Raw genomic sequence first — 22,516 nt, forward strand, 5'->3', positions numbered from 1 at the left:
GGACACTGTGGGACCCCTGACACTCTGGACCCCGGGAGAGGGGGAGGGACACTTCGTGGGACACCCGGGGACACTGTGGGACCCCCGGGTAGGGGAGGGATCCCTAGGACCCCCGGGATAGGGGGAGGGACACTCGTGGGACCCCCGGGGTAGGGGAGGGACCCCCGTGGGAGCGCAGTGGGGGGGTCGGAGCAGCGCGGGGGTCTCTCCACGCCCCTCTGTGACCCCTCCCCCCACGCAGGCGGGGGTCGCGCGGGGGTCCCGGCATGGCCCGCGGGTATTTCCAGCACGGGGGGGTGACGTTCCCGGGGCTCCTCTACTCCCCCCGCGGGCTCCAAAACGCGCGGGACTTCCTCGTGGAGGACGACGACGTCTTCAACGTCACCTACCAGAAATCGGGTGCGGGGGGACCCCAAAACACCCCAAAAATGGGGGAAAACACCCCAAAAATGGGGGAAAACACCCTAAAAATGGGGGGGAGGAGACTTCAACGTCACCTACCAGAAATCGGGTGCGGGGGGACCCCAAAATACACCAAAAATGGGGGAAAACACCCTAAAAATGGGGGAGACTCAACGTCACCTACCAGAAATCGGGCGGGGGACCCCAAAAACACCCCAAAAATGGGAAAGAAATACCCCAAAAATGGGTGGGGGGGACTTCAACGTCACCTACCAGAAATCGGGTGCGGGGGGGGCCAAAAACACCCCAAAAATGAGGGGGTACCCAAAACTGGAGGGTAGGGAGGGTAAAAGGAACCCCAAACCACCCCAGGGACCCCCAAAGAGCCCCAAAAGGAATGCAGGGACCCCCCCCAATGACCCCAAACCCCCCCCAGGCACGGTGTGGATGCTGGAGATCCTGAGCCTGATCCTAAAGGATGGCGACCCCAAAGGGACCCCAAACAGCCCCAGTGATCCCCCAAACCCCACAGGGACCCCATAATGACCCCAAATCCCCCCAAACCCCCTCAGGCACGGTGTGGATGCCAGAGAATCCTGAGCCTGATCCTAAAGGATGGCGACCCCAAAGGGACCCCAAACAGCCCCAAAGAGCCCCAAAAAGCCCCAGGGACCCCAAAGGGACCCCATAATGACCCCAAATCCCCCCCAAACCCCCCCCAGGCACGGTGTGGATGCTGGAGATCCTGAGCCTGATCCTCAAGGACGGCGATCCCGGCTGGTGCCGCTCGGTGCCCAACTGGGATCGGGGGCCGTGGCTCGAGACCCTCCTGGGGTACCGGAGAGCTCGGGGGAACCCCCGGCCCCGAATCATCAGCTCCCACCTGCCCGTGCAGCTCTTCCCTAAGGCCTTCTTCGGGTCCAAGGCCAAGGTTTGGGGGGTTTGGGGTCAGGGATTTGGGGGATTTAGGGTCAGGAATGGTGGCTTTGGGTTCAGGAATGGGGGTTTGGGGTCAGGAATGGGGGTTTGGGGGGATTTGGGATCATCAGCTCCCACCTGCCCGTGCAGCTCTTCCCAAAGTCCTTTTTTGGGTCCAAGGCCAAGGTTTGGGGGGTTTGGGGTGGATTTGGGGTCAGGAATGGGAATTTGGGATCATCAGCTCCCACCTGCCCATGCAGCTCTTCCCTAAGGCCTTCTTCGGGTCCAAGGCCAAGGTTTGGGGGGTTTGGGGTGGGATTTGGGGATTTGGATTGGGAATTGGGGTTTGGGGGTTTGGGGTCAGGAATGGGGGCTTTGGGGTCAGGAATGGGGGTTTGGGATCAGGAATGGGGGTTTGGGGTGGATTTGGGATCATCAGCTCCCACCTGCCTGTGCAGCTCTTCCCAAAGTCCTTTTTTGGGTCCAAGGCCAAGGTTTGGGGGGGTTTGGGGTGGGATTTGGGATGGGAATTGGGGTGGGGGAGTTTGGGGTCAGGAATGGGGATTTTGGGGGATTTGGGGTCAGGAATGGGGATTTGGGGGGATTTGGGGGTCAGGAATGGAGGATTTTGGGGGTCGGGACTGGAGGATTTGGGGGGTATTTTGGGGTCACCCCAGGATGTCCCTGTGCCCCCCAGGTGATTTACACGGTGAGGGACCCCAAGGATGTCCTGGTGTCCCTTTATCACTTCGCCTGAATCTTCCCGGCCCTACAAAGACCCCGGAACGCTCGAGGAGTTCATGGAGAAATTCCTGCAGGGAGACGGTGGGAGGGCGGGGTCTGGGGGATTGAGGGATTTTGGGGGGACAGGAGAGGACTGGGGGATTTGGGGGATCTGAGAAGGATTGGGGGGGATCTGGGGTGGGATTTGGGGGTGGAAATGTGGATTTGGGGGGATTTGAGGGATTTGGGGGTTTTGTTGGGATAGGGGGTTGGGGTGTGGGGGGGGGAGAGAATTTTGAGGGGGGTTGTCCCCAATGTCCCCTCTGTCCCCAATGTCCCCTCTGTCCCCAATGTGTCCCCAATGTCCCCAATGTCCCCAGTGTGTCCCCAATGTCCCCATTAATGTCCCCAATGTGTCCCCAATGTCCCCTCTGTCCCCAGTGCCGTTCGGGTCGTGGTTCCAGCACGTCCGGGGGTGGCTCCAGCTCCGGGGCAGGGACAATTTCTTCTGGATCAGCTACGAGGAGCTGCAGCAGGTGGGGACACCCCCAGTGTCCCCCGTGTCACCCTGGGGCCACCAATGTCACCAATGTCACCCCAATGTCACCCCAATGTCCCCAGTGGCACCCCCGTGTCCCCAATGTCACCCCAATGTCCCCAGTGGCACCCCTGTGTCCCCAGTGTCCCCAGTGTCACCCTGGGGCCACCAATGTCCCCAATGTCACCCCAATGTCACCCCCAATGTCCCCAATGGCACCCCCGTGTCCCCAGTGTCCCCAATGTCACCCCGGGGTCACCCCCAGTGTCTGGATCAGCTGTGAGGAGCTGCAGCAGGTGGGGACACCCCCAGTGTCCCCAATGTGTCCCCAATGTGTCCCCAATGTCCCCAATGTCCCCAATGTCCCCAATGTGTCCCCAATGTGTCCCCAATGTCCCCAATGTCCCCAGGGATGTCCCCAATGTGTCCCCAATGTCCCCCATTAATGTCCCCAATGTCCCCAATGTCCCCCATTAATGTCCCCCATTAATGTCCCCAATGTCCCCAGTGTCCCCGATGTGTCCCCTCTGTCCCCAATGTCCCCAGGGATGTCCCCAATGTGTCCCCAATGTGTCCCCAATGTGTCCCCAGGGATGTCCCCAATGTCCCCAGGGATGTCCCCAGTGTGTCCCCAAATGTCCCCAAATGTCCCCAGTGTGTCCCCAATGTCCCCAATGTGTCCCCAAATGTCCCCAATGTCCCCAGTGTGTCCCCAATGTCCCCAATGTGTCCCCAATGTCCCCAATGTCCCCAATGTCCCCCATTAATGTCCCCAATGTGTCCCCAGTGTCCCCCATTAATGTCCCAAATGTCCCCAATGTGTCCCAAATGTCCCCAGGGATGTCCCCAATGTCCCCAATGTGTCCCCAATGTCCCCAGTGTGTTCCCAATGTGTCCCCAATGTCCCCCAATAATGTCCCCCATTAATGTCCCCAATGTGTCCCCAATGTGTCCCCACTGTCCCCACTGTCCCCAATGTGTCCCCAGTGTCCCCAAATGTCCCCAATGTCCCTAAATATCCCCAATGTGTCCCCAATGTCCCCAATGTCCCCAATGTCCCCAGGGATGTCCCCAATGTCCCCAATGTGTCCCCAATGTCCCCAATGTCCCCAATGTGTCCCCAATGTCCCCAATGTGTCCCAAATGTCCCCAGGGATGTCCCCAATGTCCCCAATGTGCCCCCAATGTCCCCAATGTCTCCAGTGTCCCCAATGTGTCCCCTCTGTCCCCAGTGTGTCCCCAATGTCCACGATGTCCCCAGGGATGTCCCCAATGTGTCCCCAATGTGTCCCCACTGTCCCCAATGTCCCCAAGGTGTCCCAAATGTCCCCAATGTGTCCCCAGGGATATCCCCAGTGTGTCCCCAATGTCCACGATGTCCCCAGGGATGTCCCCAATGTCCCCGATGTCCCCCATTCATGTCCCCAGTGTCCCCAATGTCCCCAAATGTCCCCACTGTCCCCAATGTGTCCCCACTGTCCCCAGGACCTGCGTGCAGCCCCAGCGCCTCGCTCCTTCCTAGTGCCACCCAATGTCCCCAGAGATGTCCCCAATGTCCCCAGGGATGTCCCCAATGTGTCCCCCCAATGTGTCCCCAATGTATCCCCAATGTCCCCAATGTGTCCCAAATGTCCCCAGGGATGTCCCCAGTGTCCCCAATGTGTCCCCTCTGTCCCCAGTGTCCCCACTGTCCCCCATTAATGTCCCCACTGTCCCCAGGACCTGCGTGGCAGCGTCCAGCGCCTCTGCTCCTTCCTGGGCCACCCCCTGTCCCCAGAGATGTCCCCAATGTCCCCAGTGTGTCCCCAATGTCCCCAATGTCCCCAGGATGTCCCCACTGTCCCCCATTAATGTCCCCACTGTCCCCAGGACCTGCGTGGCAGCGTCCAGCGCCTCTGCTCCTTCCTGGGCCACCCCCTGTCCCCAGAGATGTCCCCAATGTGTCCCCAATGTGTCCCCAATGTCCCCAATGTGTCCCCAATGTGTCCCCAATGTGTCCCCCATGAATGTCCCCAATGTCCCCAATGTGTCCCCAATGTCCCCACTGTCCCCAGGACCTGCGTGGCAGTGTCCAGCGCCTCTGCTCCTTCCTGGGCCACCCCCTGTCCCCCGGGGCCGTGGACGCCGTGGTGGCCAACGCGTCCTTTGTCACCATGAGCCACAACCCCATGAGCAACTTCAGCCTCTCCCCCCAGTTCATCCTGGACCAACAGAGGGGACCCTTCCTGCGCAAGGGTGGGGACACCGGGGGGTTTGGGGGGTTGAGGACACCTTGGGGGTTGGGGACACCTTGGGGGTTGGGGACACCTCGGGGGATTGGGGACATTGGGGACACTGGGGGGACATTGAGCAACTTCAGCCTCTCCCTCAATTCATCCTGGACCAACAGAGGGGACCCTTCCTGCGCAAGGGTGGGGACACCGGGGGCTTTGGGGACACCTTGGGAGGGTTGGGGACACCTTGGGGGTTGGGGACACCTCGGGGGTTGGGGGAATTGGGGACACCTTGGGGGTTGGGGACACCTCGGGGGGTTGGGGACACCTTGGGGGTTGGGGACACCTCGGGGGTTGGGGACATTGTGGGACATCGGGGGACATCGGGGGACATTGAGCAACTTCAGCCTCTCCTCGGTTCATCCTGGGCCAACTGGAGGGGACCCTTCCTGCGCAAGGGTGGGGACATTGGGGGTTGGGGACACCTTGGGGGTTGGGGACACCTTGGGGGGCATTGGGGACACCGGGGGTTGGGGACACCTTGGGGGTTGGGGACACCTTGGGGGTTGGGGACACCTTGGGGGCATTGGGGACACCGGGGGTTGGGGACACCTTGGGGGTTGGGGACATCGGGGGATTGGGGACATCGGGGGGGACATGGGGGAGACATCGGGGGGGACATTGAGCAACTTCAGCCTCTCCCCTCGGTTCATCCTGGACCAACGGAGGGGACCCTTCCTGTGCAAGGGTGGGGTTTTGGGGTGGATTTGGGCAGGTTTTGGGGTGGATTTGGGCAGGTTTTGGGGTGGATTTGGGCAGGTTTTGGGGTGGATTTGGGTATTTCTTGGGGTGTATTTGGGTGTTTTTGGGGGGGGATTTGGATGGGTTTTGGGACTGTATTTGGGCAACTTTTGGGGTTATATTTGGGCAGATTTTGGGCGGGATTTGGGTGTTTTTTGGGGGCTGTATTTGGGTGGTTTTTTGGGTGTATTTGGGCGGTTTTTGGGGCTGTATTTGGCTGGGTTTTGGGGCTGTATTTGGCTGGGTTTTGGGGCTGGTTTAGGGCAGGTTTTTGGGGTGTATTTGGGCAGTTTTTTGGGGCTGTATTTGGGTGGTTTTTGGGGTGTATTTGGGCAGGTTTTTGGGGCTGTATTTGGGTGGGTTTTGGGGTGTATTTGGGCAGTTTAGGGGGCTGTATTTGGCTGATTTTTGGGGCTGTTTTTGGGCAGTTTTGGGGGCTGTATTTGGGCAGTTTTTGGGTGGGATTTAGGTGTTTTTTGAGGGCTGTATTTGGGCAGTTTTTGGGGTATATTTGGGCGGTTTTTGGGGTTGTATTTGGGCGAGGTTTGGGGGCTGGATTTGGCTGATTTTTGGGGCTGTTTTTGGGCTGTATTTGGGGCTGTATTTGAGCAGTTTTTGGGGTGCATTTGTGTGGTTTTTGGGGCTGTATTTGGCTATTTTTTAAGGTATATTTGGGCAGTTTTTGGGGTGTATTTGGGCGGGTTTTTGGGGCTGTTTTGGGCAGGTTTTGGGGACGGATTTGGCTGGGTTTTTGGGGGTGTATTTGGGCAGATTTTGGGATTGTATTTGGCTATTTTTTGCTCTGTATTTGGGCAGTTTTGGGGGTCTGTTTGGGCAGTTTTTGGGGTGTATTTGGCTGGTTTTTGGTCTGTATTTCGGTGGTTTTTTCGGGGTGTATTTGGGGGGGATTTGGGCTGTATTTAGCTGGTTTTGGGGATTGTTTTTGGGTTGTATTTGGGCAGTTTAGGGGCTGTATTTGGCTGATTTGGGGGCTGTTTTTAGGCTGTATTTGGGGCTGTATTTGGACAGGTTTTGGGCTGGATTTGGGTATTTTTGGGGGCTGGATTTGGGCAGTTTTTGGGTTATATTTGGATGGTTTTTGGGGTGTATTTGACTGATTTTTCGGGGCTGTATTTGGGCTGGGTTTTGGGTTGTATTTGGGCTGCTTTTGGGGGCTGCATTTTGTTGATTTTTTGGGGTTGTTTTTGGGTTGTATTTGGGAAGTTTTTGGGGTGCATTTGTGTGGTTTTGGGGTTGTATTTGGGCAGTTGGGTTGTATTTGGCTGGTTTTTTGGGCTGTTTTAGAGCAGGTTTTGGGGACGGATTTGGCTGGTTTTTTGGGGTGCATTTGGGCAGTTTTGGGGGTGTATTTGTGTGGTTTTGGGGACTGTATTTGGCTATTTTTTAGGGTATATTTGGGCAGCTTTGGGGGCTGGGCTGTATTTGGGCAGTTTTTGGGCTGGATTTGGGTGTTTTTTGAGGGCTGTATTTGGGCAGATTTGGGGGTATATTTGGACGGTTTTTGGGCTGTATTTGGCTGATTTTTGGGGCTGTATTTGGGTGGATTTTGGGGGCTGTATTTGGGTAGTTTTTGGGGTGTATTTGTGTGGGTTTTGGGGCTGTATTTGACTATTTTTTAGGGTATGTTTGGGCGGTTTTTGGGGCTGTATTTGGGTAGTTTTTGGGCTGGATTTGGTGTTTTTTGGGGACTGTATTTGGGCAGTTTTTGGGGTGTATTTGGGCAGGTTTTGGGGTGTATTTGGGCAGTTTTTGGGGCTGTATTTGGGCAGTTTTTGGGGCTGTATTTGGCTGGTTTTTTGGGCTGTATTTGACTGGTTTTTGGAGTATATTTGGGTGGGTTTTGGGGTATATTTGGGCAGTTTTTGGGGTGGATTTGGCAGGTTTTTGGGGCTGGATTTGGGCAGGTTTTGGGGTTATATTTGGCTGGTTTTTGGGGTGTATTTGACTAATTTTTCAGGATGTATTTAGGCTGGTTTTTGGGGTGTATTTGGGCGGTTTTTGGATTGTATTTGGACTGCTTTTGGGGGCTGCATTTGACTGATTTTTGGGGCTGTTTTTGGGCTGTATTTGGGGCTGTATTTGGATGGATTTTGGGGCTGTATTTGAGCAGGTTTTGGGGTGCATTTGTGTGGTTTTTTCGGCTGTATTTGGCTATTTTTTAGGGTATATTTGGGCAGTTTTTTGGGCTGGATTTGTGCGGGTTTTTGGGGTTGTATTTGGCTGTTTTTTGGGACTGTTTTAGGGCAGGTTCTGGGGATGGATTTGGCTGGTTTTTTGGGGTGTGTTTCACTGTTTTTTGGGGCTGGATTTCGTTGTTTTTTGGGGGCTGTATTTGGGCAGGTTTTGGGGTGTATTTGTGTGGTTTTTTGGGACTGTATTTGACTATTTTTTAGGGTATATTTGGGCAGCTTTGGGGGCTGTATTTGGGCAGATTTTGGGATTGTATTTGGCTATTTTTTGCTGTGTATTTGGGCAGTTTTGGGGGTCTGTTTGGGGAGGTTTTGGGGTGTATTTGGCTGGTTTTTGGTCTGTATTTCGGTGGGGTTTTTTGGGTGTATTTGGGGGGGTTTTGGGCTATATTTAGCTGTTTTTTTGGGGTTGTTTTTGGGCTGTAGTTGGCTGATTTTTGGGACTGTTTTTGGGGCTGTATTTGGGCAGTTTTTGGGGTGCATTTGTGTGGGTTTTGGGACTGTATTTGGCTATTTTTTAGGGTATATTTGGGCAGTTTTGGGGTCTGTATTTGGGCGGTTTTTGGGACTGTATTTGGCTGGATTTTGGGGCTGTATTTGACTGATTTTTCAGGATGTATTTGGGCTGGTTTTTGGGGTGTATTTGGGCGGTTTTTGGGTTGTATTTGGACTGCTTTTGGGGGCTGCATTTGACTGATTTTTGGGGCTGTTTTTGGGCTGTATTTGGGGCTGTATTTGGGTGGATTTTGGGACTGTATTTGAGCAGTTTTTGGGGCGCATTTGTGTGGTTTTTGGGGTGTATTTGGCTGGTTTTTTTGGGCTGCATTTGGGCAGTTTTTGGGCTATATTTGGGCTGTTTTGGGGGGCTGTATTTATCTGTTTTTTGGGGCTGTTTTGGGGTGTATTTGGGCAGTTTTTGGGGCTGTATTTGGCTGGGTTTTTTGGGTTGTATTTGGGCAGGTTTTTTTGTCTGTATTTAGGCAGTTTTTGGGGCTGCATTTTGCTGGGTTTTAGGCTGTATTTGGGCTGGTTTTTGATGCTGTATTTGGGGAGTTTTTGGGATATATATGGCTGGTTTTCGGGTCTGCATTTGGGGAGTTTTTGGTGTGTATTTGGGCTGTTTTTGGGGACTGTATTTGTGGGGTTTTTTGGGGCTATATTTGGGCATTTTTGGGCTGTATTTGGGCAGTTTTTTGGGGCTGTATTTGGGCAGGTTTTGGGCTGGATTTTGGTCGAGTTTTGGGGTGAATTTGTGTGGGGTTTGGGGTATATTTGGGCAGTTTTGGGGGCTGGATTTGGGCAGTTTTTGGGGCTGGATTTGGCCGGGTTTTGGTGACTGTATTAGACTGATTTTTGGGGCTATATTTGGGCATTTTTGGGTTGTATTTGGGCAGGTTTTTTTGTCTGTATTTGGCTGTTTTTTAGGGTTGTATTTGGGTAGGTTTTGGGTTGTATTTAGGCAATTTCTGGGGTGAATTTGGGGGTTCTCACCCCCCCGTTTATCCCCCCCTCCCCAGGGATCTCGGGGGACTGGAGGAACCACCTGAGCCCCGAGCAGAGCGCCCGCTTCGACCTCGTGTACCGCGAGCAAACGGCCGGCCTGGGGGTCTCCTTCCCCTGGGACCCCCCCACAGACCCCAGGGGACGCCCCCTGGAGACCCCCGGGGCCGAGGGGACCCCCTGGTTCATCTCAGGACCCTCCTGAGGGGAGGGAAAGGAGAAGCCCCCACCCAGGACCCCCGAGGAGGAGGAGGAGGAAAGACCCCCCTGGGGACCCCTGACCCCAAACCCCCACCTTGACCCTCCCAAGAGCCCCCAGGAGACCCCTAAAAATCACCCCCAAAAAATTCCTGGAGACCCCCGGACCCCAAAACCTCCCCAGAAACTCCCCGAGACCCCCAGAACTCCCCCAAGACCCTCCTGCACCTTCCCAACCCCCAAATTCCCTTTCCCTTCCCAACAAACCCCCAAACACGCCCAAAATCCCCTAAAATCCTCTTAAAATCCCCCCAAAATCCTCCTTAAAATCCCCCAAAATCCCCTTAAAGCCCCCCAAAATCTCCTTTACCCCCCCTAAAGCCCCCAAAATCCTCCTTAAAAGGCCCCCAAAATCCCCCTTAACCCCTCCCAAATCCCTTAACCCCCCCAAAATCCCCTTAAACCTCCCCTAAAATCTCCTTAAACCTCCCTTAAAACCCCCCAAAAATCCCCTTAAATCACCCCAAAATCCCCTTAAACCCTCCCAAAATCCCCTTAAAACCACCCTTAAAACCCCCAAAAATCCCCTTAAAACCCCCAAAATCCCCTTAAAACCCCCCACCCCCAAAACCCCCAAAATCCCCTTCAAAACCCCCCACCCCCAAAATCCCCCAAAACCCCCAAAATCCCTTTAAACCCCTAAAAATCCCCTTTAAACCCCCCAAAATACCCCCAAAATCCCCAAACCCCCAAAATCCTCCTTAAACGCCCCCAAAATCTCCCTTAAACCCCCAAATCCCCCTTAACCCCTCCCTAAATTCCCTTAAAACACCCCCAAAATCCCCTTAAACCTCCCCTAAAATCTCCTTAAACCTCCCCATAAAACCCCCCAAAAATCCCCTTAAATGACACCAAAATCCCCCTAAAACCCTCCCAAAATCCCCTTAAAGCTCCCCCAAATCCCCTTAAATCACCCCAAAATCCCCTTAAAACCCCTATTAAAGCCCCCCCAAATCCCCTTAAATCACCCCACAAAATGCCCTTAAACCCCTTCCAAAAATCGCCTTTACCCCCCCTTAAAATCCCCTTAAACCCCCCTTAAAACCCCCCCAAATCCCCTTAAACCCCCCTAAAATCCCCTTAAATCACCCCAAAATCCCCTTAAAACCCTCCCAAAATCACCTTAAACCCCCTTTAAACCCTCCCAAAATCTCCTTAAAACCCTCCCAAAATCTCCTCTAAATCACCCCAAAATCCCCTTAAACCCACCCTTAAACCCCAAAAATCCCTTAAAACCCCCTAACCCCCCCAAAACCCCCAAACCCCCGAAAATCCCCTTAAACCCCCCAAAAGTCCCCTTTAAACCCCCCAAAATACCCCCAAAATCCCCTTAAACTCCCCAAAATCCCCTTAAACCCCCAAAAATCCCTTCAACCCCCCAAAATCCTCCTTAAAACGCCCCCAAAATCTCCCTTAAAACCCCCAAAATCCCCTTAAACTCCCCCAAATCCCCTTAACCCCTCCCCAAAATCCCCTTAACCCCCCAAAATCCCTTAAAACTCCCACAAAATCCCTTAAAACTCCTCCCAAAAATCCCCTTAAATCACCCCAAAATCCCTTAAAACCCCTTAAACCCCAAAAATCCCCTTAAACCCCCCAAAATCCCCTTAAAACCCCCAAAAATCCCCAAAATCCCTTAAAACTCCCAAAATCCCCAAACCCCCAAAATCCCCTTAAAACCCCCTAAAATCCCCTAAAACCTCCCAAAATCCCCTTAAACCCTCCCCAAAATCCCCTTAAACCCTCCCAAAATCCCAAAACCCCCCAAAATCCCCTTAAACCCCCAAAACTCTCTTAAAACTCCCCCCAAAATCCCTATAAATCACCCCTAAAATCCCCTTAAAACTCCCTCTTAAAACCCCCAAAACCCCTAAAACCCCCTAAACCCCCCAAATCCCCCTAAAATCCCCTAAAATCCCCCAAAATGCCCTTAAAACCCCCAAAATCCCCTTAAACCCCCCAAAAGCCCCCAAAATCCCATAAAACCCCCTAAAATCCCCCTAAAAGCCCCCAAAAATCCCCTTAAAACCCCCTAAAATCCCCTTAAACTCCCCAAAATCCCTTAAAACCACTCCCTAAAATCCCCTTAAACCCCCCAAAATCCCCTAAAATCACCCCAAAATCCCTTAAACCCCTCTTAAAAACCTCTAAATCCCCTAAAATCCCCTAAAATCCCCTTAAAATCCCCAAAATCCCCTTAAACCCAAAATCCCTTAAAATCCCCTAAAATCCAAACCCCAAAATCCCTTTAAAATCCCCCTAAAATCCCCAACCCTTAAAACCCCCAAAATCCCCCTAAAATCCCCTTAAACCTCCCAAAATCCCCTTAAACCCCTCCCCAAAATCCCCTTAAAACCCTCCCAAAATCCCCTCAAAATCCCCCAAAATCCCCTTAACCCCCCCAAAATCCCCTTAAAGCTCCCCAAAATCCCCTTAAATCACCCCTAAAATCCTCTTAAAACTACCTTAAACCCCCAAAATCCCCTTAAAACTCCCCCCAACCTCCCCTAAAATCCCCTCAAAATCCCCTCAAAACCCCCCAAAATGGCCTTAAATCCCCCCAAAAATCCCCTTTAAAACCCCCCAAAAGCCCCCCAAAATCCCCTTAAACCCCCCAAAATCCCCCCAAAAGCCCCCAAAATCCCCTTAAACCCCACAAAATTCCCCTTAACCCCTCCCCAAAATCCCCTTAAAACCACCCCAAAAGCCCCTTAAACCCCCCCAAATCCCCTTAAATCACCCCACAAAATCCCCTTAAACCTCCCCTAAAATCTCCTTAAACCCCCCTTAAAACCCCCCAAAAATCCCCTTAAATCACCCCAAAATCCCCTTAAAACCCTCCAAAAACCCCTTAAAACCCTCCTAAAATCCCCTTAAAGCCCCCCAAATCCCCTTAAATCACCCCACAAAATACCCTTAAACCCCCTCCAAAAATCGCCTTTACCCCCCCTTAAAATCTCCTTAAAACCCTCCCAAAATCCCCTTAAATCACCCCAAAATCCCCTTAAAACCACCCTTAAAACCCCCAAAAATCACCTTAAACACTCCCAAAATCCCCCAACCCCCCAAAATCCCCTTAAACCCCCCAAAATCCTCCTTAAAACACCCCCAAAATCCCCCAAAATCCCCCAAAATCCTCTTAAAACTCCCCCAAAATCCCCTTAAATCACCCCAAAATCCACTTAAAACCACCCTTAAAACCCCCAAAATCACCTTAAATACCCCCCAAAATCCCCCCAAATCCCCCCAAAATCCCCCCAAAATCCCCTTTAACCCCCTCCCCTCCCCTTTCCCCCATTTCTCCCCCAAAAAACCCCTTCATTTCCTCATTTTTTCCCAAAAAACCTTCATTTCCCCCCTTTTTCCTTCTCTAAAACCCCTTTATTCCCTTTTCTTTTTCCCCTCCAAAACCTTCACTTTTTTATCTTTTTTTTGGGCTTTGGTTTGGGGTTTTTTTCCCAGTTTTGTTGTTTTGGGTTTTTTTTCCTCCAAAAATATTTATTTTCTCTCTCCAAAAATCATTAATTTTTTCCTCTAAAAATCTTTAATTTTTCGTTCCAAAAATCTTTATTTTTTCCTCTAAAACTCTTTATTTTTTTTCCTCCAAAAATCTTTAATTTTTTTCCTCCAAAAATCTTTATTTTTGCCACCGTTTTTTGGTGGGGTTTTTTCCCTCCAAAAATCATTATTTTTTCCACCAAAAATCTTTAATTTTTCACTCCAAAAATCTTAATTTTGCCACTGTTTTTTTTAGGTTTTTTTTCCTCCAAAAATCTTTATTTTTCCACCATTTTTTTTCTCCAAAAATCTTTATTTTTTCCTCCAAAAATCTTTATTTTCCCCTCCAAAACTCTCTATTTTGCCACCATTTTTTTTTCCTCCAAAAATCTTTATTTTACCACCCTTTTTTAATTTTATTTTTTCCTCCAAAAATCTTTATTTTTTCCCTCCAAAAACCTTTATTTTGCCACCATTTTTTTTCTCCAAAAATCTTTATTTTAGCACCATTTTTTTAAAGGGTTTTTTTCCCTCCAAAAATCTTTATTTTTTCCTCCAAAAACCTTTATTTTTCGCCTCCAAAAATCTTCATTTTTTTCCTCTAAAAATCTTTAATTTTTTTCCCCTCCAAAACTCTTTGTTTTACCACCATTTTTTTCCTCCAAAAATCTTCATTTTTCCCTCCAAAACTCTTTATTTTCCCACCATTTTTTTCCCTCCAAAAAAATCTTTATTTTACCACCACATTTTTAATTTCATTTTTTTTCCTCCAAAAACTCTTTATTTTTTTTTTCCCTTCCAAAACCCTCTTTTATTCCACCTCTTTCTTCCCTTTATTTTTTATTTTTTCCCCTCCCCTTTTTCTCTCTCTTTTTCCCCAAACCCTGGGTTGGATTTTGGGGGGGGGATTTTTGGGGTCCCTCCCTGGGCAATAAATAAAAAAGGGGTCGCCCTTTTGGGGGGGATTTTCGGTACCGTGACTACAAATAAGAACAATAATTAGAATATTAATTAGAATAATTAGCGTAGGGGCAATAAATTAAATAAATTAGGGCTCAGAGGCGCTGCCGCAGCAGGAGCAGCCCCCGCACCCCCCAGTCCAGGTACAGGTGGAGGCTCCGGCTCACGGCGTGGGCCCCACGCACGACCCCCCACGCAGACACGGGGGAGGGGCGGCCGGGGGGGCGAGGGGGCGGGGGGCAGCGACAGCCGCGACATCTGGGAAAAAAACGAAATTAAAATAAATTAAATTAAATAAAATGTAAAATTAAATACAATTAAATCTGAAATTAATTAAATTAATTAAAATTTAATTAATTAAATTAAATTAAATACAATAAAATACACCTGGGGGAGAAAATAAAATAAAATAAAATAAAATACACCTGGGGGAAATAAAATAAAATACACCTGGGGTGAGAAAATAAAATACACGGGGGAATAAAATAAAATACACCTGGGGGACACAGGGGAGAAAATAAAATAAAATAAAATAAAATAAAATACACCTTGGGGGAGAGAAGAGAATAAAATAAAATACACCTGGGGGAAATAAAATAAAATACACCGGAGGGGGTTACAGGGTGAGGGAGGGGGGAGAAATTCACACCTGGGGGATGTGGAGATTTGGGGGAGGGGGAGGGAAATGCGACCCCCGATGGCCCCCCCAGCCCCCCATTCCCATCAGTCCGACCTCCCTGAGCACCCCCTGTGCCCCCCATTCCCATCAGTTCTGAGCGCCCCAGAGCCCCCCCAGCACCCCCATCTCCATCAATCCCGACCTCCCGAGACCCCCTCACCAGCAGGTCGAGCCTCCCAGAGCCCCCCCAACTTCCATCACTTCCAACCCCCCATTCCCATCAATCCCCCCATTCCCATCAATCCCCCATTCCCATCAATCCCGACCCCTCGAGCCCCCCTCACCAGCAGGTCGAGCCCCCCTCACCAGCAGGTCGAGCCTCCCCGTGTCCCCCTGAGCCCCCCTCACCAGCAGATCGAGCCCCCTCACCAGCAGATCGAGCCCCCTCACCAGCAGATCGAGCCCCCGTGTCCCCTGTGTCCCCTCGAGCCCCCTCACCAGCAGGTCGAGCCCCCCACCAGCAGGTCGAGCCCCCTCACCAGCAGGTCGAGCCTCCGAGCCCCCCTCACCAGCAGGTCGAGCCCCCCTCACCAGCAGGTCGAGCCTCCCCCGCAGCCTCTCGAGGCGCCCCCGCAGCGCCCCCAGCTCCGGTTCGAGCCCCTGAGGGCCCCCGCGCGGCGCAGCCACTCCACGAGCCGCTGGTACCGCAGCAGGTCCGAGCACAGCCGGGGCAGCAGCACCGACGCCTGGGGGCATTTGGGGTCGGGGGTCATTTGGGGTCCGGGGGTTCATTTGGGGTCGGGGGCTTTGGGGGATTTGGGGTTAGGGAGGATTGGGAGTTATGGGGATTGGGGTCCCAGCCGGGCAGCAGCACCGACGCCTGGGGGCATTTGGGGTCGGGGGTTCATTTGGGGTCGGGGGTTTGGGGGATTTGGGGTTATGGGGGATTTGGGGTCAGGGGATTGGGGGTCCCAACTGGCAGCAGCACCGACGCCTGGGGGCATTTAGGTCGGTGGGGTTCATTTGGGGTCGGGGGTTTGGGGGCATTGGGAGTTATGGGGGATTTGGGGTTATGGGGGATTTTGGGGTTCAGGGGTCCCAGCTGGGGCAGCAGCGCCGACGCCTGGGGGGCACTGGGAGGGGCACGGGGGTCACTGGGGTCGGGGGGTCATTTGGGGTCGGGGAGTTCATTTGGGTTTAGGGGGAATGGGAGTTATGGGGGATTTGGGAGTCAGGGGATTTGGGGTTATGGGGGATTTGGGGATCAGGGGGATTTTGGGGTTCAGGGGTCCCAGCCAGGGCAGCAGCGCTGACGCCTGGGGGTCATTTAGGGTCAGGGGTCATTTGGGTCGGGGGGTCGTTGTGGGTCGGGGGTCACGGGGTAGTCACGAGGGGGTCGGGGGCTTTGGGTGTCATTGGGGTGTCATTGTGGGTCGGGGGGCACGTGGGGCTGGGGGACACGGGGGTTTAGGGAGGAGGGGGTGTCAGGAGACCTCGAGACCGCCCCCACCCACGGGGAGCCCCCAGACCCGCGGGGACCCCAAGCACGCCCCTCCCCTCCATGGAGCCCCTCAAGGTCCTCACAGACCCCCACGCGTGTCCCGCCCCCCACCTGGATGTTGGGGAGCTCCAGGGCGCTCATGGCCAGCACGGGCAGCGAGTCGAGCTTGTGCTCCTCCGCCGGGAATCGCGACTTCTGTCGCGACAGGAGGGAGGATCAGCCCACGCGCGACCACCCCCGACACGCGGGGGGCTGGGAGGGCGTGGGGAGGACGCAGAGTGTGGGGGTGGAAATGAAAGGAGGGTCGGGGGGCGTGGGAGGGTCGGGGGTCCGTGGGTGCCCCAGGGGGTCCGTGGGGTGATTTATGGGGGTTGGAGGGGGCTCTCGTGGGGTGTGTTTTGGGGGCCTGGGGGAGTGATGGGGACTCGTGGGGGACCTGAGGGCCCGTGGGTGCCCTGGGAGGGTCCGTGGGTGTCCCGGGTGGGGTCTCAGGGTGTTGGGGGTCCGTGGGTGCCGCGGGGGTCTCTGGGGTGCTGGGGGTCCGTGGGTGCCGCGGGGGGTCCGTGGGGTGTCGCGCATGGGGTGTGTGGGGGTTGTCGCGCGTGGTACCCACGAGGAGCTCGAGGAAAGCCTTGGTCTCGCTGAGCAGGGCCTTGGCCAGGTTGATGATGCCGTCCAGGTCCCCACGCGTGTCCGTGGGCGGGGGGCGCGGGCGGGGGCGAGCGCCAGCCCCGGGCCCGGCCACAGCCCCGGCCACAGCCCCAGCAGCGCCAGCAGCGCCTGCCACGGAGCCCTGCGGGACCAGCACGGACACGCGTGGGTGAGGGGGCACCGGGAATGCCGCCATTCCGGGAGGGGGGGAGGGCACGGGATGTGGGGAGATCCTGGATTTGGGGGAGATCCCGGGATTTGGGGGAGATCCGGGGATTGGGGGGAGATCCGGGGATTGAGGTGGAACTCAAAAATCCCAGGATTTGGGGGAGATCCGGGGATTGGGGGGGAACCCGAAAATGCCGGGATTTGGGGAGATCCTGGGATTTGAGGGAGATCCTGGGATTGGGGAGATCCTGGGATCGGGGGATCCTGAGAATCCCGGGATTCAGGGGCAGATTTTGGGATTGGGTGGTCCCGGGAATCCCGGGATTGGGGGAATGCTGGGATTTGGGGGGGTCCTGAAAATCCCGGGATTCGGGGGGGAGATCCTAGGACTGGGGGGGATCCCAAGAATCCCGGGATTCGGGGGGAGATCCCGGGATTGGGGGGCAGATCCTGGGATTTGGGGGACACCGAAAATCCCGGGATTCCCCCAGTCCCGGCAATGTCAGGGATGGGGGAATCTCGGGATCTCGGCAATCCCGGGATGCGGCTCCTGGTTTTCCCGGTATTCCGGGATTTGGGGGGGAATTCCCAAAAGTTGGGGGAGTCCTGGAACGCCGGGATGGAGATCCTGGGATCGGGGATCCCGGGAATGCCGAGGATGAGGCTCCTGCTGGGATTGGGGGGGTCCCGGGAATCCCAGGGGACAGGATTTTGGGTTTGGGAAATGCCGGGAATGTCGGGATCGGGGGGTCCCGGGAATCCCACGGGCTGGGATTTTGGGTTTGGGAAATGCCGGGAATGTCGGGATCGGGGGGTCCCGGGAATGCAGGAGCTGCTCCGTCCCGGCGCTCCCGGGACTGGGAATTTCGGGGACTCCCGGGAACGTCGGGAATGAGGATCCCGGGAATTCCTTCGCCTCCCGGCTCTCCAGGATCCCGGGATTGAGGGATCCCGGGAATTCCCGGCGCTCTCGGGATTGGGGGGGTCCCGCGCCTGGAGCATCCCGGGGCTGGGGGATCCCGGGAATTCCAGGACTGAGGGATCCGGTGTTCCCGGGATTCCCGGGATTTGGGGGGACCAGCCGGTGCTAACGGGTGAGGGGGAATCCCGGGGCTGGAAGATCCCGGGAATCCCGGGGCTCTCGGGATTCGGGGATCCCGGGAATGGGGCTCCCGGTGCTAACGGGAATCCCGGGAACCTGGGAATGCCAGGAATGCCGGGGCTGGGGGAGCCGGCGCTGACACGCGGGGAAATCCCGGGATCCCCGGGGGACCCTCGGGATTTGGGAGATCCCGGGAATTCGGGGGGTCCCGGGTATTATTTTTTGGGATCGCGGGAATCCCGGGATTTGGGATCGGGAAAAAAAAAACCTGAGCGCTCCCGACAATCCTGGGATTTGGGGGCTCCCGGGAATGGGGATACCGGCATTTGGAACTCCCGGGATTTGGGACTCCCGGGATTCGGGATTGCCGGGGTCGAGGATCGCGGGAATCCCGGGATTTGGAGCTCCCGGGAATGGAGCCATTCCCGGCACTTTTGGGATTTTTGGGGCTGCCGGATTTGGGGGGGCTCGCGGAATTTGGGATTCCCGAGGTTGGGAATCGCGGGAATCCCGGGATTTGGAGCTCCCCAGAGCAGGAAAAAAAGAGGGAGGGGATTTCCCGGGAATGCCGGAATTTGGGGTTCCCTTTGGGATTTCGGGGCTCTCGGGATTTGGGACTCCCCTTGGGATTTGGGGGCTCGAGGAATTTGGGATTCCCGGGGTTGGGAATCGCGGGAACCCCGGGATTTGGAGCTCCCCAGAGCGGGAAAAAAAGGGGATGGGGGGATTCCCGAGACTCCCAGGAATGCCGGAATTTGGGGTTCCCTTTGGGATTTTGGGGCTCTCGGGATTTGAGACTCCCTTTGGGATTTTGGGGCTCGTGGAATTTGGGATTCCCGGGGTTGGGAATCGCGGGAATCCCGGGATTTGGAACACCGAATTAGGGGGAATCCGGGGGCTCCCGGAGAATTCGGGGTCCCACAACGCGGGATTTCGGATTTTTGGGGTCTCTCCCCTTCCTGCCGTGGCGTGGGGCGGTCGCGGCGCGTGGGGAGGGGTTTTGGGGAGGGGGGCGTGTTTTGGGGAGGGGGCGGGGGTAGGGGAGCGTCCTGTGCGGTCCGGGCTGGAAAGTTTGATGCGGGGCTGACTCAGGGCGGCGGCGGCGGCGGCACCTGCGGGAGCCCCCGCGAGTGGGGGCCCACCCGCGGAGTGGGGGGTGGGGAGGCGCCGATGGGGATGGGGAGAGAGGGGGACACCCCAAAATCACCCCTACCCCTCGCCCCGGTGACCCCACAACACCCTCCACCCACTGCTGCCTTCGCGACCCCACGTGTCCCGCCCCTCCCGCCCCACGGGCGCGGCCGCCGCGGGCGGGCAGGTGCGCCGGGGCCGTTTGCGGTTTGGAGGCGCGGCGGCGGCAGCTGCCCCCACGCCCCGAGGCCACGCGGGTGGACGCGCCCGGTCCCGCCGCGGCCGTGGGGAGGGACCCACCCGCGGACACCCCACACACAGCGCGGGGGTGGGGAGAAGGGGCCGCCCCGGGGTGGGGTGGCGGGGTCGCCCTTCGCTCCCCCTCCTCCACGCGTGTCCCGCTCTGCTCGGCCCACGGGCGGCACTTACGTGTCATGGCGGGGTCTCTCCGTGGGGTCCCCACGCGCGGGAGCTGGAGGTGCGTGCGGGGAGGGGGAGGGGGTGGTGTTTTTGGGGAGGGGGAGGGGGGGTCCCTGGTGCCGTGCGAGGGGGGGGTCGCAGCCACCACACTCACCCACTCACCCCACGCGCGGGGAACGTTCGGGGAGGGTCCCGCTCCCACGGGAGGGTCCCGCACCCACGGGAGGGGGTCACAGTGTGAGGGGGTCCCACTCGCCGTGGCGCGGGGAGGGGGAATCCCACTCGGGGCCCGTGCTCGGCTCCCCCCACGCGCCGTGACACGGACACGGGGGGCTCCTAGCGGCTCCCACGGGCCGTGACACGGACACGGGGCTCCGAGCGGCTCTCCCACGGGCCGTGACACGGTCACACCGTCGCTGTCACGCCGTCACTCACACCCGTCACGCACCCACGCGCCGTGACACTCTCCCACGGACACGCTCCCACGCGGCTCTCCCACGGCAGCCCCTCCACGAACTCCCTTCGTGGGGCCACGCTGCCTTTTCCCCCCCCTCCCACTCCACTCCACACTCCACTCCCCGGCGCTCCCGCGGCCGTGACACCCCCCCACGCGGCGTGACACGCTCCCACTCGCTCTCTCTCACACACACCCCTCGCACTTCGCCTCTCCCCCTCCCACCCCACGCCCCCTCTCCTCTCCCCACGCAGCTCCGCGGGGACCCGCGGGGCCTCGCCGCCCGCCCGCCCGTGGAGGAGGGGACTCGCGTGGGAGCGGCGTGTCCGCGTGTGTCCGCGTGTCCGTGTGTTGTGTCCCCGCGTGACGCCCTCGGCCCCGCGCCCGCCCCCCTTTATACCCCGCGGGAGCCGCCGCCGCCGCCGCCGATGACACATCCTGAGTCACGGCTTTTCCATTCACCCGCGGCCCTTGGAGGGAGAGAAACCCCCACGGCGGCCCCGGACACGCGGGACCCCGGACACCCCCACCGGGACACCCCCAAGCACCGCCACGGCGGGGGAGCAGGGTTCGCTCGGGGGTCCCCGCGTGGGGTCCCGGCATGGGGAGGGGGGGGCTCGGTCCCGCACACGGAGCGGGGCGGACACGCGCGGGGATCCACGCGCGGCTCTCGGGGCCGTCCCGGGCTGTCCTGGCTCTGTCCCGGTCCATCCCGCTCCATCCCGGGGCTGTCCCGGTCCATCCCAGGTCCGTCCCGGGGCCATCCTGGTCCATCGCGAGGCCGTCCCGATCCATCCTGGTCCATCCCGATCCATCCTGGTCCATCCCGATCCATCCCGGTCCATCCCAGGTCCGTCCCGGGGCCATCCTGGTCCATCCCAGGTCTATTCCGGTTCCATCCCGGTCCATCCCGGGGCCGTCCCGATCCATCCTGGTCCATCCCGATCCATCCCGGTCCATCCCGATCCATCCCGGTCCATCCCGATCCATCCCGGGTCTGCCCCGGGTCCATCCCGCTCCGGTCCCACCCGGGGGGTCCCGCGAGAACGGAGGGGGTCCCAAACCCCCCACCAGGCTCGGACCGGACCGGGGGTCTCGGTCCCCAGCGGGGGTCCCATCCCGGGGGGGTCTCGGTCCCACTTGGGGGTCTCAGTCCCACCCGAGGGTCTCGGTCCCACCCGGGGGGTCTCGGTCCCACCTTGGGGGTCTCGATCTCACCCGGGGGGGGTCTCGTGCCGAGCCCCCTCCTGTCCCGTCCCCCCCTCGCTCTCTTCCCCCCGTCCCTCCTGCGTGGCCGTGGGGATCCTCCTCCCCCCACCTCCCCCAACCCGAGCACCCCCCTTTCTGACTCAGCCCCCCTTCCCCACAGCCCCGCACCCCCCCAAACGATGTCTCCACCGCCCCCGGCTTCGCCCCACGCGCGTCAGCGCGGGACCCCTGTAGGGGTGTGGGGAGGGGGCGGGGCGAGGGGAGGCGGGCAGCGGCGCGCGGGGTGGGGCGGGGGCGGGCGGGATGTCCCCGCGTGAGGGGGAGGGACACCAGGGGAGGGTCCGCATGGGGATGGGAGGTCCCCAGCCTCCCCTCCTCGTGTCCCCGCGTGTTCGGGGGACCGGAGAGGTGGGGGTGAAGGGGGTGCGGGGGGCCCTGATGACGTCAGCGGCGGCAGCAGCGGAAACCCCGCGCGGCCACAGCGGCCGCGGCCCCCCACGGGCCCCCACGGGCTCCCCCCATCCCACGGCCTCCCAGACCCACGGCCCTGCGTCAGCGCCGGCCGCGAGCGTGGCCTCCTGCCCTATTGCCCCACAGCCCCAAATCCCTCCCATCCTCATCCTAAATCATCAGCAGCCTGCCCTATTGCCCCATCGACCCCAAATCCACCTCACTCTGCCCTAAATCCTCGTCATCCTGACCCCAAATCCCCCCCCTCCTGCCCTATTGCCCCATCGACCCCAAATCCACCTCACTCTGCCCTAAATCCTTGTCATCCTGACCCCAAATCCCCCTCCTGCCCTATTGCCCCATCGACCCCAAATCCACCTCACTCTGCCCTAAATCCTCGTCATCCTGACCCCAAATCCACCTCATCCTGATCCTAAATCATCATCATCCTGCCCTATTGCCCCACGACCCCATAACCCCCCATCCACCTCATTCTGACCCCAAATCCACCTCATCCTGCCCCAAATCCCCCCCATCCCGATCTTAAATCATCATCAGCCTGCCCTATTGCCCCATCGACCCCATAGCCCCCCATCCTGACCCCAAATCCCCCCCTCCTGCCCTATTGCCCCAAAGCCCCCCCCCATTTCTCCTGGAGGGTCCGGGGTCCTGGGGTCCTGGAGGTCCTGGAAGGTCCGGGGGTCCGGAGGGTCCCAGGGAGGTCCCGGGGGTCCTGGGATCCCAGGGGGTCTGTGAGGTTCGGGGATCCTGGGAGGTCCTGGGGGTCCTG

The 22,516-nt window shown here is 57.1% G+C and overlaps 2 protein-coding genes across 2 annotated transcripts; one reads left to right on the forward strand and one right to left on the reverse strand.

Annotated features, from left to right (window-relative positions):
* Nucleotides 1-266: 266 nt before the first annotated feature.
* Nucleotides 267-9,635, forward strand: SULT2B1 (sulfotransferase family 2B member 1). The gene is given in 9 exon segments (XM_050330278.1): nucleotides 267-399; nucleotides 1,125-1,333; nucleotides 2,018-2,083; nucleotides 2,085-2,145; nucleotides 2,485-2,579; nucleotides 4,636-4,816; nucleotides 9,323-9,405; nucleotides 9,407-9,488; nucleotides 9,616-9,635. Coding segments are annotated over 9 exon segments (930 nt in total).
* Nucleotides 9,636-13,837: 4,202 nt separating this feature from the next.
* On the reverse strand, nucleotides 13,838-15,413 carry IL11 (interleukin 11). The gene is given in 4 exon segments (XM_050330279.1): nucleotides 13,838-14,228; nucleotides 14,230-14,279; nucleotides 15,232-15,305; nucleotides 15,308-15,413. Coding segments are annotated over 4 exon segments (342 nt in total). The 3' UTR covers nucleotides 13,838-14,116.
* Nucleotides 15,414-22,516: the final 7,103 nt, after the last annotated feature.

This window comes from Myiozetetes cayanensis, unplaced genomic scaffold (genome assembly GCF_022539395.1).
Source record: "Myiozetetes cayanensis isolate MyiCay16 unplaced genomic scaffold, myiCay2020 scf400, whole genome shotgun sequence".
Classification (NCBI taxonomy): domain Eukaryota; kingdom Metazoa; phylum Chordata; class Aves; order Passeriformes; family Tyrannidae; genus Myiozetetes; species Myiozetetes cayanensis.